At 39.5% G+C, this 14,928-nt stretch overlaps 1 protein-coding gene across 1 annotated transcript in view; it reads left to right on the top strand.

Annotated features, from left to right (window-relative positions):
* Positions 1 to 14,928, top strand: part of BICD1 (BICD cargo adaptor 1) — an 87,455-nt gene that overhangs the window by 32,739 nt on the left and 39,788 nt on the right. The window contains exons 3-4 of the mRNA XM_026863573.1: positions 5,858 to 6,010; positions 10,135 to 10,572. Coding sequence (XP_026719374.1) covers positions 5,858 to 6,010; positions 10,135 to 10,572 — 591 coding nt within the window. The remainder of the gene's footprint in view (positions 1 to 5,857; positions 6,011 to 10,134; positions 10,573 to 14,928) is intronic.

Here is a 14,928-nt window from a genome sequence, read left to right on the forward strand (position 1 = left end):
TAGAGATAGCTGTGCCTTGAAAGGGAAGGAAAAATGGTTCTGCAAGAGATGCTTTATCCTGCTTAGTTAAGCATCTACATTATGAATCAGGAGGATTGGGCTGTAAATTCTGCAGAAGGGTCAGACCTGGTCACACTACATCATCCACAAAATCCCATTGTGGTTTTAAATATATTTGGAGACATAGAAAATGTCATTCTTGCAGTTTAAGGTGAGAATTCTTGTACATGAGAGAGGAAAACTTTAAGCCTTTAAGCCTTTGCTCTTCTATTCCCCCTTTCATCCTCTCTTCTTTCACCTTTCCTTATCCCTTCAGAATGAAAAATCAGGGCCTGCCAGGACAAGTTGGGTATCTCTGCAGATCAGCTGGTGCTCCCTGGCCACCTCCTCCCTGCTGTGGCAGGTCTCTTTCTGGGTCTTTACCTTGTACTATTTTCCTCTCTGGATTCTTCCATCAGTAGAAAGGAAGAGGGGTGGCTTTCCAGTGGTGTCCTTGCGTCCTGCTACATTGTGCTGGTGAGACGAATTCTCTGTATGATACAGAATTAGATTTTCCATTTTTTAAGGAAGACAAAAAACATACCCATAATTCACATTAGAGGCTTCTAAAGAGGAGATATAATTGGGCTTTAAAGTTTCTAAGGGTATATTTGTATGTTTCAAAAGTAATAAAAAAAAAGATACTTTAGGGTTTGTTTATTTTTTCATCATGAATTTCTCCTAAATTTATTTATACTTGCATGTTGCCAAGTAGATACAATATATTTTAAAAGAAGCCAAAATAATTTATAAGTGAGGTTAATTTTGTGACAGAAGGATGCTGAATTAAGTCCTGAACCTGTTTTTGGCCAAAGTTGTGCTGGTAGTGCTTCCCCATGTGAAGTTAGCATGTTTGTAATTAAATTTTAACCCCAGTTAAATTGTACTTTTTATGATATGCCTATTATTGTTCTTCAAAAAAAACCCACAACTTTTATTTTCCTCTGCAGAGTAAAGCAAACACAACATACAAGCTTACAGTAAGACTTGTAAACAAACACATGAGATCATGGATATTAGTCTGAGTATGAATTTTCTGTTACATTCAGATGACATTGCAAGTGCAGTAAAACTATCATCAGATCAAATGGAATTTTATACTGCATCAGCTGTAATACAATGCCATTAAACTGGAAGTATATAAGTTTTCCATTGTTCTCTTACTCAATGAGTTAAGAAAATTAGAAAGTTACACACAGCATCTTACTATGGTTTGCATATTCCAACAGATAATAGTGATATAGTCAGGGCAGTTTGGGGCATATGATTCATTTCTGATTATAAGACTGTTTTGCAGTGTGAAAAATAGTCTGTTTTACTGCAGTAAGGACCTGAAATCTTTTAATGAAAATCTGTATGAAAAATATATAGGGAAAAAGCCCAAATGCTAGTTCCCTGATTTTATTTGGGACAAAAGCCAGTAGACAAAAACCCAAAAATAAAAGTCCTTTGTGCACTCCAAGATAGGGGAGAACCAAAATAGTTAATGGAACTGCATTCACTTTAAAAAGAAGCCTTCAAAACACCAATTTCCAAGAAGTTCAGTTTATGGGTCCACAGTTCAGGAAATCCAAAACCACCAGAACTCACTTCTCACCTTGGAGATGAGATTTCCTAGCTTCAGGTCACCATCCCTTGCCCAATTTGCTTTCCTTAGGTATATTGATGGGGCATAAGACTATAACAAGTGGCTGCCTTGGGCAACACTGAGAGTGTTCTGACATAAAAATGACCCTGGGGAATCATATATTTTTTCATAGTTCTTTCTCAGCGTTTTTAACATTAGACATTTCCATTCTTTCATTTTAAAGCACCTTCTCACTTGCAATTATTTGATATGACACAATGTATTACGATGTATCTGCAAACACAATGAATATAATGTGCTCTATATGTAGCATGTGGAATACAGCATTTAAAAAGTCTACACTGAATCAAAAATTAATAATATATTCACATATATCGTATTTAATTTTGGTATGAAGTACAAAAGTTTATTATTTAATATTTATGTTCCACCGATGCTCAGAGACCTGTCAGGATTAAAGTGATGGTTGTACTACACAGATATGGTCCTTGACCCTGTAAAACCTGGAGATGTCTTTCACTTTTCATATATGGCAAGTCTGAAAATATATCTAAATACTAGTGGATAGGTGACTTGAACAGACTTCTCAACTGAGCCTTCTGTTTTTCAATTCTCATGGTCTGTTCCATTATGTGTAGGTTCATTAGACATGCTATGTGACTGACATCTTCCACAATTGGTGCTCACTTATAATTAGATGCAATGCTAACAAAGACTCTGTTGTTTTTTATAGTTTCACAGAAAGGCCTTTTCCTTCTCCTTTGGCACAGATCCATTAAAACCATTGCACCATGTTCAGCTCTTATAGCCACTAAAACATTGCTCGTGTATCATTAGCTCCACCTTTTGGATTTATCTTGTTTTTACAGATCCAGTAGTTAGTTCATAGAGGAATCCTCTCTGGAAATGTAAAAAGTCCTGAGAGTGCCATAGTAAAAGCATCTGACTCAACTGCTCTGTCCTGCAACTTTAATGTTCAGTGCTTGATTACCAGTAAAGTTTAATTACAAATTATTTTACTAATAATTTGGGTTACATTGTCCTCTAGTGGCTCGTATAGATAACTGCCCTGCTGACAGACTCATTTTGCCTTGTATTTTAAATCCTCTCACACTGTTTTCTTACAAGTCCAGATCACCTCGGGAGAGAACTGATGCAATGGTCAAATAAAAAGCTTGAGTCTTACTGCCTCTGTATCTGTACAGCAAGATACAGCTGTGTATTGTCTGCTTAAGAAATACATATTTGAAATAGTTCAAAATAACTGTAGAGAGTTCTGAGAAAATACTGTATTTAATCAGAGCATTTGACACAAACATACCCTGCTTACTGACAGTAACAAAGAATGAACTCAGGATGAATTTTTGTTTTAATAGGTTGAAGACTATTTCACTTCCACAAAATGCATAGAGATCTCATACAAAGGAAAACAACAGCACTCCAGCATGTGGCTACTCACTTGTAAACCTTGATAATGGCGGGCTTTTGTCCTGTAATGTGGCAGCATCACCTTTCACAGGAAGCAGTGGAAGCACTAGAGGCTTTGCAGCTGGATGTTTGCCAGCATCGTGCAGATGTTCGAAAATAGGAGAAGGGACCTGGGAGCATGGAGAATAATGCCAGGGTGTTTGCAGTGACAGAACACACATTTTATGTTACTTTGAAAAGGTGACACCATATTCTGTGATGTGCTGAGTTTGTTTTGCCCCTGTGGCAGAGCAGTCTGACTGCTTCCAGCAGAGGCCTTGGCCCTGGCCAGGGGAAGCACAGTGGGCAGCGCTGCGGCAGACATGGAAGATGGGATGTTCCAACTGGCAAGTCTTCCTTTTCATACTATTTCTTCCTTGACCAAATGCCATGAGTAATGATGAATAGAGGTTGCTCTGCAGAGATAGTTTCTCCGTGTGCAAGAAGAGGAGGAGCACTGTAAATGGCTCAGTTTATACCTCCAAGATTATGTAGGAGAAGCAGCCATTACAAGTGGTAAAGGAATGTGTTTTCTCTCTTAAAGAAATGGTGATGCACTCCAGCAAGATGATAGCTCATGTTTTCTGTTGCTGTTTGCAAAGGAGTACTTTGACCTTAAAGAGTTAATTTTTGAGGCTTTTGCAAAGTAGCATGCCTTGTACTCTATGAGAGAAATACTCTATCAGGATTCAGTAAAAATTCTTTACTCAGGTCCTCCATCTCTGGCCACCTTTTTGCTTCCTCCCTTTTGGAGAGGCCTTCCTTTCACCGGTGTGGATGGCGGAGCCCAGTGGCACCACGAGCGGACCCTCGGCAGCCACCTTCCCTGTGTGGTGGTGTTGAGCTCACCCCAGCAGTGCTGCTGGGAACGGTTCACCGCCGCGCTGGGAGCTGAGTGGGCAGAGCTCCTCTGCGCAGCCTTCTCCTGCTCCCAGGACTGCTGTCGGCATTGTATGGATGTCAGCCGTTTGCTATTCATTCCCTGGCTGATCATCCTCCAGACATCAGGAGAGTTGCAGAGTAGATTAATTATACTTGAAACAGCAGATTCGTGCATTTGGTGTTGTCCACGTACTGCCTCAGACTCGTGCATGTACTCACACCTAGAAGGCATCATTAACCAACAGTGCAGAGAACGTGCTGATGGACACGAAATGTATAAAGCAGCCCTGAGGTATTAAATGCTTTCACCTCATGAAATCACCTGCTGTGCCATTCTTACAGTTCACTCACAGGTTTATTAGACAGTGAGGGATGCAGGAATATTTGCAGTTACTTTTATCTAGTGCTCTTTGACCCTTCTGCCACCGGGGATCACTTGAACCAAAGGCATGCCTTCAGTTAAGAAATCATGTAGGGTCTTTATTTCTTCTTAATTAGCTGCCAGGAGGCAGAAGGTGATGATTTTTATTTTTCTTCAACAAAAAAAGCTTCATTTTAAAAAGTGCTTTTGTAACTCTTGCATCAACATTTTTTTTTCATGCTTTGCAATGTTCTTTTCCAGGGGTTTGTAATTGTTTATTTAGCCTAGGTGCTCAGCAAAGTTCTGTTTATCCTCAATTCAGAATGTGTGGGTTTATACTTTACACACTAGAGAGTGAACTGTTCAGATTGATCTATTTAGAGTTCACTGACTAAAATCTCTGCTATAAGAATTTTGTAAACATTTGACTTCACCAGGTAGCTATCAGGGCAGTGATTGACCTCCCTCCACACTGGAATCTTTTTACAGAAACATATGGCTGCTTCCCAGGTGTGGTCTTTCTGACACCCCAGCAGGGAGGGGGCTCTGCCCCGTCATTCCTGTCACAGTAGTGCTTCCCTCCACCAGCTGCTGTGGCAATGCTCAGGTTCCTCCTGCAGGCAAGGAGATGTGACCAATTACACCTGTTCCTATTAATTGGGCAAAAGCAGGCTTATCTTCAAAGCAGAGGGGGAGGCTGCCCCTACCAACCGATTAGGTCCCTGTTCTCTTCCAGCTGTGTGCTAACTCCATCTCCCTGTAGTGCATTTTTTACATTGGGGTTACGCCAGCATAGTCTTTCCAGAATAACCTGACACTCGATGTCAAACTCAGAGCTGGAATCTGATGGAAACAATTTTTGGTGAAACTGATCCCTCGTGACCTCTCTCATAAGGCTGTCTGAGAACTGTTTGTGCTAATTGGAAAACTAAAATGGTGACCTTGTGTGTTCTCAGACTGCTGGGTGCAATCCTGCTCAGCACAGAAACGCATTTGTTGGGGTCAGGTTTTTGACGAGTGCTTTACAGCTGTCTGCCTGGCAGGTCCCCCCGCCTACCTGTGGGCCTCTCTAATGCCTGAAGATACAAACATGTGAATGCAGCTTGCTCAGTAACGGATGTCTTTAACAGAACAGATGCCGTTACTCATTGCTTTTCTGTATGGGCATAGAAAGCATCCTTTGGTGGAAAACAGGTGGTAATTTTATTTAAATCTGACTGTATCGTAGAGCAATGAAAATAATTAGATGTTAAAGCCTTGCCAGGTTTTCCATTTCAGTAAGCATCTAATCTTGAAACTGTTAATGAAACTTCCTTATCAGATGTTCTCATTTCTGCATTGCCAGCACACACCTGAAATTACTGCTTGCCCTCAGATTAAAAGGTGATGCTGTTTTGATTTGCACTGTTAAATCATTTCCATTTGAGAATTAATTTTTTGTTTGGCCTGTTCTAAAAGCAGGGTTCATCACTGAAGTGGCTGTCCATGAATGGTAATATACTTGCATTTTCTCTCCTCAGAATAATGAAATGGTGGAACTACAGAGAATACGAATGAAAGATGAGATTCGAGAGTACAAGTTTCGAGAGGCAAGACTCCTACAGGACTACACTGAGCTTGAAGAAGAAAATATCACTTTACAGAAATTGGTGTCCACGCTGAAACAGAATCAAGTAAGCATCAAAGGATTCTAGGCACTATGCTGAAAAATTACACCATTTTCTCAAATGTTCATAATGTGATCCCACAGAGTACTTTGATAGAAGTTTCTTTATGTGGTTTTTGTTTTTGGTTGTTTGTTTGGTTTTTTTTTCCGGTTGGGTTTTTGCTAAACACTTACTCTGAAACAGTGTTATTGGCCATTTTTGATGTATGAGGAGGCCCTTACCTCAGTTTTAGGAAAATTCTGGTGGAATATTTAATTACAGAACTTTGTAATAGCAGAAGAATTATTAAAATAGATAGAATTACATCTGTTTACTTCCTGCTTTTCCTCTCCTCCCTCCCTGCATGCTGAACTCAATGCCCAGAGGCAGAATTCAGCCCTCCATTTCCTTTCAGTTTGTTTCCTGCATGACTTCTTCTGAAGTGGAGAAAAGAGGAAATAATCTTTTCCCTCATCTTTTTTCCCCCTGCTTCTCAGGTTTTCCTGTATCGGTATTGCTCTCTTCTCAGCCATGCTAACCTCCAAGTTTAGCAAGTTTCAAAAATAAATGAAGAGATGTCAGATGTTCCTGGTTTGTGTTTTATTTTTTCCCCATTACAGCAATCTGCAGCTGATGGCAAACCAACACACTGTAATTCTCACTGCAGTGCTGAATGCACCCTGAGGAACCACCTCAATGACAGCCCCATTGCATCCAGATGTAAGCAGTCATGGGCTCTGTTCTCCTCCACCTTATAAAAGCACAGCTTCCTTTGCTGCTGGATATATATACACCTCTGAGGAAGTGTGGTGGTTTGACCTAGGCTAAATGCCAGGTACCCACCAAGTCGCTCTGTCACTTCCCCCCCTTTTTTCTCAACAGGGCAAAGAAAATAAGATAGAAAAAAAACCCCAACCCTTGTGGGTAAAACAAAAGCAGTTTTAATATAAGCAAAGTGAAGCAAAGGACATGCATGGAAGCAAAAAAAAAGAAAACAGATTTATTCTCTACTTCCCATGGATAGGCGATGTGGGGCTTTCTCAGGAAGCAGGGCTCCGATACCTGTAGTGGTTGCCTCAGAGGACCAAGGGTGAAAACACCCCCCCTTCCTCCTTTCTCCCAGCTTTATACTGAGCAAACGTCACATGGTATGGAATATCCCTTTGGTCAGTTCGGGTCACCTGTCCTGCTTGTGTCCCCTCCCAAGATCTTGCCCACCCTGTCCCACCTTGGGGGGAAATGTTGGAAAGAGCCTTGGTGCTGTGTAAGCCCTGCTCAGCTGTAGCCACAACACCAGGGTGCTACCAACACCCTGCCAGCTCCCAGCATAAACCACAGCGCCGTGAGGGCTGCAATAGGGGAAAACCAATTCCAGCTCAGCCAGACCCAGTAAAGGAAGCAATCAAAAACACAGCTGTTCTTTAAATTGAACAAAAGAGATTTGTTCTCATGTCAGAAGAGTTAACTTGCCATGATCAATATTTATGTATCCAAGTTGGATGATGTGACACTTTATGCCTTTAGACACTGTCCAGACCAGCATACCATGCACTCCGTAAACTCCATTTATTTAACCGCTAGCACATGGTAACAGCACTGTGTTGCACCCCCCCGGTTTATGGCCTAGCCTACTGCCTGATTCAGTTAGGACTTTCCTCAAATAGCCAAGACTGTGACAGTTTCTAATGGCAGCCTGGTAACAAAGCTGCTGTATTCCTGTAGGAATTTGCAGAACTATTTCAGCTATCTTTTACTGCTATTTTACCACTCTAGTACAAATGCACTTGAAACATTTAAGACAACAGAGCTGTGCCACGGGGAATACGCAGGTAATAGCAATGGGTACATCATTCCCTTTTTTATGAAGATACCCAGACTTTCACACTTCTGAAGCTGAATTTATGGCAGATCATCTTTGTGTCAGAGTTATTTACAGAGCCAGCAAATTCCCCCTTTGAGGCATGGATTTTTTTCTTCACCAGCCTCATAGGAAGCATTTTCACACTACCAGAAAATTAAAGACCCCTTTATGGACTGTCCTAGTTTCCCCCAGAAGAAAATCTGTTTGCAAGTGTTTATATTTGTTGTAATATTTCATTCTTAATGAAATCGAATGCCAGCATTTTTCTGTCTGTGGAGTGAAAATAGCCACATTTTGAATGGCTTTAAAAATCAGTCATTTTGCATCACATATCCATGCACTTGTGATTCCTAAAATAACTTGGATCTACGAGATAAAATTTCAAGAGCATTTTATACTTTAATACTTTAAGTTACAAAACCGTATGTTACAAGTCTTAGTGCTAAACTGTCATTATCTGGGTTGGGTATTTTGCAGCTTTTGTAAGCAAGAATCCATGATATGGTTACGTATAGATAATATAGACTTCTGGTTTTCATATGCTTTTTTTTTTTTTCATATACTCGAGTTATGAATATAGCTACTTAATGGGATTTTCTAATTTTTCAGATGGACACCTTTCTCCCTCCAGTCAGAAAAGATATCAAGTTCCTAAATGTAGATTTCAAAATATCATGGATTTTCCTTTTCTATTTGATATTTCACAATATGGTTTTGGAAGTTTCTTTGTTCTTTGATTTATTTAAATTCTCTGGGTTTGAAGAGTAGTGCTTTGGTTTTTAAGTTTTACATATAAATACGAGACTTTTGACAAATTGGTAAATATTCTACTTCAGTAGAAATGGTTGGTATTTCTATTTTCACCAGAACCTTATTATAGTTTAATATATGTCAAATAAAAAATATACTAAACAATGCTTTAAACTTGCAGATAGTAATACATATTAATGCATGTGAATTAGAAAAGCCTCAACTGAAAAATTGAGTACTTTTTTTTCTCTTACACCAAACTATTAAATTATTTTACCCGATACTGGGGACTTTTTGCATTTAGAAATGAAAAGGTGGATAACATGATTAGAATAAAATTAAATAGCAAATCATGATTGTTTTTAGCAGGGAAGTTGGTCAAGCATGGACACAGACCTTTACAAACAAAGCTCTTCCTTTTTGTTGCTGTGGGATTTTTCAGCAGTGAAAAGGAAGATGAGGCGGACCAGCAAGGGAAGGTGTTCTGCAGTGGGGACCTGCTGCACCATCTAGATATTGCTGAGCAAGTATTTTCAAGCTAGATTGGGTTTTCCTAGGCTTTGCATCTTGTTAGGTGCAATAGAGAGGACTTCATAAACACAGGAGCTGCTTTTAAAGAAGAGAGAAGAAGCTGTTGTTTTCCTCAGCCCACAATGCCCATAATACCTTGATGAAATACTGCACCTTGGTGTGGGGTGGGGAGCCTGCCCTCTGAGCAGGAGAGAGACCAGTGAGTCCCTTCCAAGCCTGTCAAGGCTGCCTGGGACACGCTTCAGGCAGTGCTGTCAGAGCAAGAGGTTGACAAGTGCTCCAGAATGGCATTCCTATATTGCAGTAGTGCAAGAACTGTGTGGCTGAATGAGCTGTTTACTACATTTCTCTGGTAGTTTAAAAATCTAACATTTTGGGACATTTACAGTTTAAACTGGTTCTATGAATAGTTTGCTGTTTAATTTTTAAAATTAAATACTTCTTCAATAATGGAGAGTCTTGTATGACACAGAGAGTTGAGGCTCTTCTACTGGTTTTGTACCTTCCAGCCATATTTTTGAAAACTACTAAGACACCAAGATACTTGGGAGTATCTGTACCTGAGTGACTTTACATCTGATAAGAATTTAGATATGAAGTCATCTTGGGAATACTTGCAATTAATAAATCAGACTATATTAACCTGAGATCTATCACACCATGATATACCAACATTGCTTATGGCCATTCATAATAAATCTACGGTTACCAGCACACCTGCTACTAAACAGCCTTCTTTCCATTAAACACAATGTTTATCTTCATAAGTTGCTCAGAAAAATGTGTTACATTTCTTGATTCTCTCATGCTGAAAAAGTAAGCAGTGAAGTATTTAACAGAACGAGCTCCACTTTCGTTTTCTGTGCAGACAGTTCTTCACAGCTGCAGGCAATGTCTGGTATTTCAAACTGTAGTTTCTGTAACACCTATTTCAATAGGGCTGATAAATGGCAGGTTTTCATGACTCAAGTTTTAGTATTATGAATGTTCTTTGTCTTGTCTAATTCAGGTTGAATATGAAGGCTTAAAGCATGAGATTAAACGATTTGAGGAGGAGACTGTGTTGCTTAATAGTCAGCTAGAAGATGCCATCCGGCTGAAGGAAATTGCTGAGCATCAGCTGGAGGAAGCCCTGGAAACTTTAAAAAATGAAAGGGAGCAAAAGAACAATCTGAGGAAGGAACTCTCCCAGTATATCAACCTCAATGATAGTATGTATAATAACCATATTAATATATCAGTAGATGGATTGAAGTTTGCAGAGGATGGGGGTGAGCCCAACAATGATGATAAAATGAATGGACATATCCATGGGCCTCTCGTGAAACTCAATGGTGACTACCGGACTCCCACGGGTAGGAAAGGAGAATCTCTGCACCCTGTCTCTGACCTCTTCAGTGAGCTCAACATATCAGAAATACAGAAACTGAAGCAGCAACTCATGCAGGTAAGAGCTGAATTTAACCTCCCAAAACATCCAGACACACATCCTACAGACCTAGTGCCAGCTTTTGTAATGATCTTCCCCACAATTATGTTCTTCACCACATATGTCTTGCTCTTGGACTTCTGCTTGTTTCATATTCACATTTTGCTAGAAATACCCCTAGAAAACAGAGTACTTGTGAAAAATCAGTATAATCTGAGCAAATGTTTAGTGGGACCTAGTTGCTGTGCTTGCAGATGGCTAGATTCTTTTTTCCTGGTTTGATGATGGGAAATGTCCCTGAGATTGAAAGTGGAATAAATTACTCTTCAGTATGGCCAAAGCTATCTGGAAAAAAAACCCACTAAAATACAGACAGACTCGATTATGCTCCCTTGCAAGTCAGGGGGAGTTTCTGACATTAAGTTCTGTTTGAACAAGATTTGGCATACCTTCAAGAGAGAACAAAAGGAGAGGAGTGCTTCTCTTAATAACTGTGCAGTCAGAGAGCATGTGGCATGTGAGATGTCATGGAGTGCCCTTGTCCGTGCTGGCAGTCCTGGCGGATGTGCAGGCTGCAGGGGCTGCCATGGGGATCATACAGAGAGTGTTTGTTCTCTATTCATCAAAGCCCAGCCCAGGCATAACCAGAATAGGAGCCTGGGATGCAAGCCAGATAAAAACTCAAGCTGCTGTCCCTGATGCTGACATCATCTCAGGAGGAGTATAATGCCACACAGAGAAAGGGTCCCGCTGCCCAGGCTGTTGAGCATCTTCTCTGCCACAAGAGCTTGGAAGGTTTTGGCACCATCAAGGAAACACCCAGCATTTTCTAGCTGCAGGCTTCCAGAAAGTGCCTCTTCTAAATAGAGTAAATGTAAATCCTTTACTGCTTTAAATGTAGAAGGCAAATTGGAAGTCAAGTAGAGCAAACCCAGTTTTCAGTGCTTGCTGGAGAACAATAAATCCCTATATGGTCTATCCTATATTTGCTGAAGAGTTAATTGTTTTATTTACTTCATTGCCAAACTCAGTGTGGGAAGTTTTGATCTGAGTTGTGACATGGCAAACACTGATGACATCTAGTGCTTTGCACAAATAACTTTGATGCAAGACATACATAATTTAAGTATGAAAGTTTTAAATTAAGAATTTTATTTATGTGAAAAATTCTGTCAAACTTTTCCAGTATTAAGATGTAAACAGTGTATTTTGTGTATATATGCACAAATATAAATATGCATGTGTATGTACATATACATTTATGTATATAACGTGCACAAATATTATATGCAGCTTTTGATTTCATTCATAAATACAATGTTAAAAATTAAAAAAACAGAGCTTCAGATGAAATGCTTTGAAATGTTCACATTTTAAAATACAGGGTAAGCATTTTCAATGAAGTTTATGCAATATAAATTTGGAGTGAAAGCTGCTTGGAAATGAAAGAAAAAGATTCTTTTGGGTATGTTTTGTCTTGATTTTATTAAATACTGAGCTTGATGAATCAGCAAACTTCTACTTGAAAGATATTGCAACTGTTTTTATCATCTTGACTTAAGAGGTGTAAAATAAATACATTTTAAAATGCAGAGGCAGCCTTCTGACAGTCACTAGCCATAAACTTAGGATTTTAGAAGGACCCTAGAAAATAAATACAACCATTTTTTGGTCCCAACATTTTTTGGTGCTGGACCCCAGCACCCTCACACCAATAGTTGCCACCATTGCTTGGCATTCTAATCTTGTTGAAAGGTTTATGGTTTAAAAAGAAAGACTAGACCTAGCTGAAAACCTGATTTCTTTGGATACTGAAAAAGCTTACTGCAAAATGCTGATGTGTACTTTTTATGAAGTGATCATTTTCTCTGTTGAGTTGCATCAGCTCACTTGGGTCGCACAAATCAAATGTGAAAAATCCCTCCAAAAATTTTCTTCATAGTAGATGGGAGATTTAATCGGGTTCGAGCTGAAAAGGTAATTCTTCAGCAAAATTGCATTTTTTTTCTTCTCCACAGTGTCTTTGCCATATGGTGTTCATTCAGCCATATCTCAGTATTTGGTATGTGTTCCACTTGTTTTCTCTGAAGAGGCTAAACTATGACTGACTAGAATTGCTGAAGGACCTGACCTTCTCTTGGGAACTATTTTTATGTCTGTAGGACAGCAGGCTCCTATTTTTGCAAGAAGTAAACTTCAGATTTGCCATTTTGTACATGTGTGGCATTTTTTTCCCCTCAATCTCAAAAACAAGCCTCTACTGAAACAGTTGCTATAACAGATATAATTCCTTCTGCAGCTTTAGGATGCTGCTGCTCCTTTATCTGTGCTGGTCCCTAGGAGAGATTTAATTGTAACTGTTTACTTTCCATCTTATAAATCCACTAGGTTACAAATGTTGCTGAAAATTCTCATATTCTGAGATTTTCTTGTAAAAGCTCAAGGCTTTCTACTCTTCCTTCATGTTTGTTGTCCCCTGTAAAGAATTGTCTATCTCATAGCCTAGGACTACTCTCTTTCTTCCATGGTGATGCTTTCCCTAGTCCTGAGGCCAACATCATATTTAGAAAGCTTAGATTATGTTATCTTAAAAAAAAGAATTAAAAAAAAAAATGTCTTGCAGCCCAGTTTCTGACACTCTTCTCCATCTGGCTAGTACTCTGACAAATATGATACAGCTGAGATTCAGGGTTCATGAGCTTAGATTTGCTGCTAATTTGTTCCAGTCTCCACTAGGAATTGTTCACAGATACTCTGATGTTACTGAAACAAAAAAGGGGGATAAATAGCAATGGTAAAATTGGTTTCCACAACTGCAAACTATGGAGCAAATTGGGAAGGAAATCTCAAACTGAAATATTTGAAGGGAAGGATGCATCGCAAAATAGGTACAAGCTACTTTTGAATTGCATTTATTTTGATTTTAAGATGATAAAGATCCTTAGTGCAGCTACAGATTTCAATGTCAAAAAAAAACCCAACGGCTGGACTGAAAAATAACTGCAATTCCAAAAAGTTTGCTGTGGGTGGAAATAAGATTATAATATTGTCTAGAACAAGAAATATAATTACCATACTAGTATGCAGAAGATGTGCTCAGGGCTGAGTTGGAGCTTTGGGTTTTTTTTCCCTTGGAAGTAGGAGCATGTATTTATAACTTTAAAGAAGTGGATTAGCTTAATCCACAAGTACTAGACCAGAATGAGTAAAACTTACAATCAGCAGCAAAATTATCATAAAGATTCCAATTAACTCTGTTGTAGTTTTCCTTTATGATAGAATATGACAGCTGAGATCAAGTTATCTGACAGGATCAGTTCTGTCTGATTAATGAAAGCAGACACAGAAACACCATGCTGCATTAACACTAGGTGGTTTTCTTGAAGGAAAGGCTCTCTGGCTGCAAGCTCTGTGTTTATTTTTACATTAGTGCGATCTACAGTTAATTGCCTGCTTTGGTGTGAACATACCCACCATGGGACGCATACATCTTAAAAAACCAACTGCTTTTGGCCTGTAATGTATGAATCATTACTACCCACGTGACATCTCACCATCAGGTGAGACAGTTCTTTAAATTAACCAAAACTCAGATTTTCATGTACATGTGTACCTCACCTTACCAGCCTGAAGGAATAAAAACCTTCATTATCTGACTAGGGTAATGCAATTAACACCTAAGCCTTCTATACCAGGTGGTAACGTTCAGCTGAAAGTCCAGGGAGAGCAGACCTGGGACAGACTGCTTGATGGAGAAAACAGAGGAAAGCTAGTGAAGAGGCTTGTGCTGGGTTGCAATCCGAGGGTCCCCAGAACAGGTCTGATTGAGAGATCAGTAGAAAGCAGTCAGCCTTTAAGAAGATGCTCTTGGCAAAGTGGAACATTGCCCTGTTTTGGATTTTCTCAACAAGAATGGGCTGGCAGAGGGTGTGACCAATAAGGGTGATGGCCAGCAGACTGAGGCAGCAATGGGGGAACATCAAATGGAAAAAGGTACCAATATACTCATGGTACTTGGCTGTCCTCTGCTGCGCACGTTATGTAGTGCCTAAAATGGAGTGCCCTTTACGTAAGGAGAGAGACTCTTCCTGGATCATAAAATAATGATGAAGTTTGGCCTTGTTTTTTTAATTCTTAAGCCATCAGCCACCTGTACACAAGAAGACTAGGCTGGGGCTTTTTTAGATGTTTTTAACATGGCTTCTATTTTTATTCTTACAGGTTTTGCCTGCAGTTGACTGCAGGTTCTAATAGAGGCTGTGTTTTGAAAACCTGTTTCTAAAACCAGGGGATCATCATATGCTTTAGTGCCTTAATACTTCTGAGCAGCAGCCACTGCTCAAAAGCCTCATTATGAGAAAATGGGAGTTTGAA

This window comes from Athene cunicularia (genome assembly GCF_003259725.1).
Source record: "Athene cunicularia isolate RWA chromosome 1 unlocalized genomic scaffold, athCun1 chr1_part2, whole genome shotgun sequence".
NCBI classification, from domain to species: domain Eukaryota; kingdom Metazoa; phylum Chordata; class Aves; order Strigiformes; family Strigidae; genus Athene; species Athene cunicularia.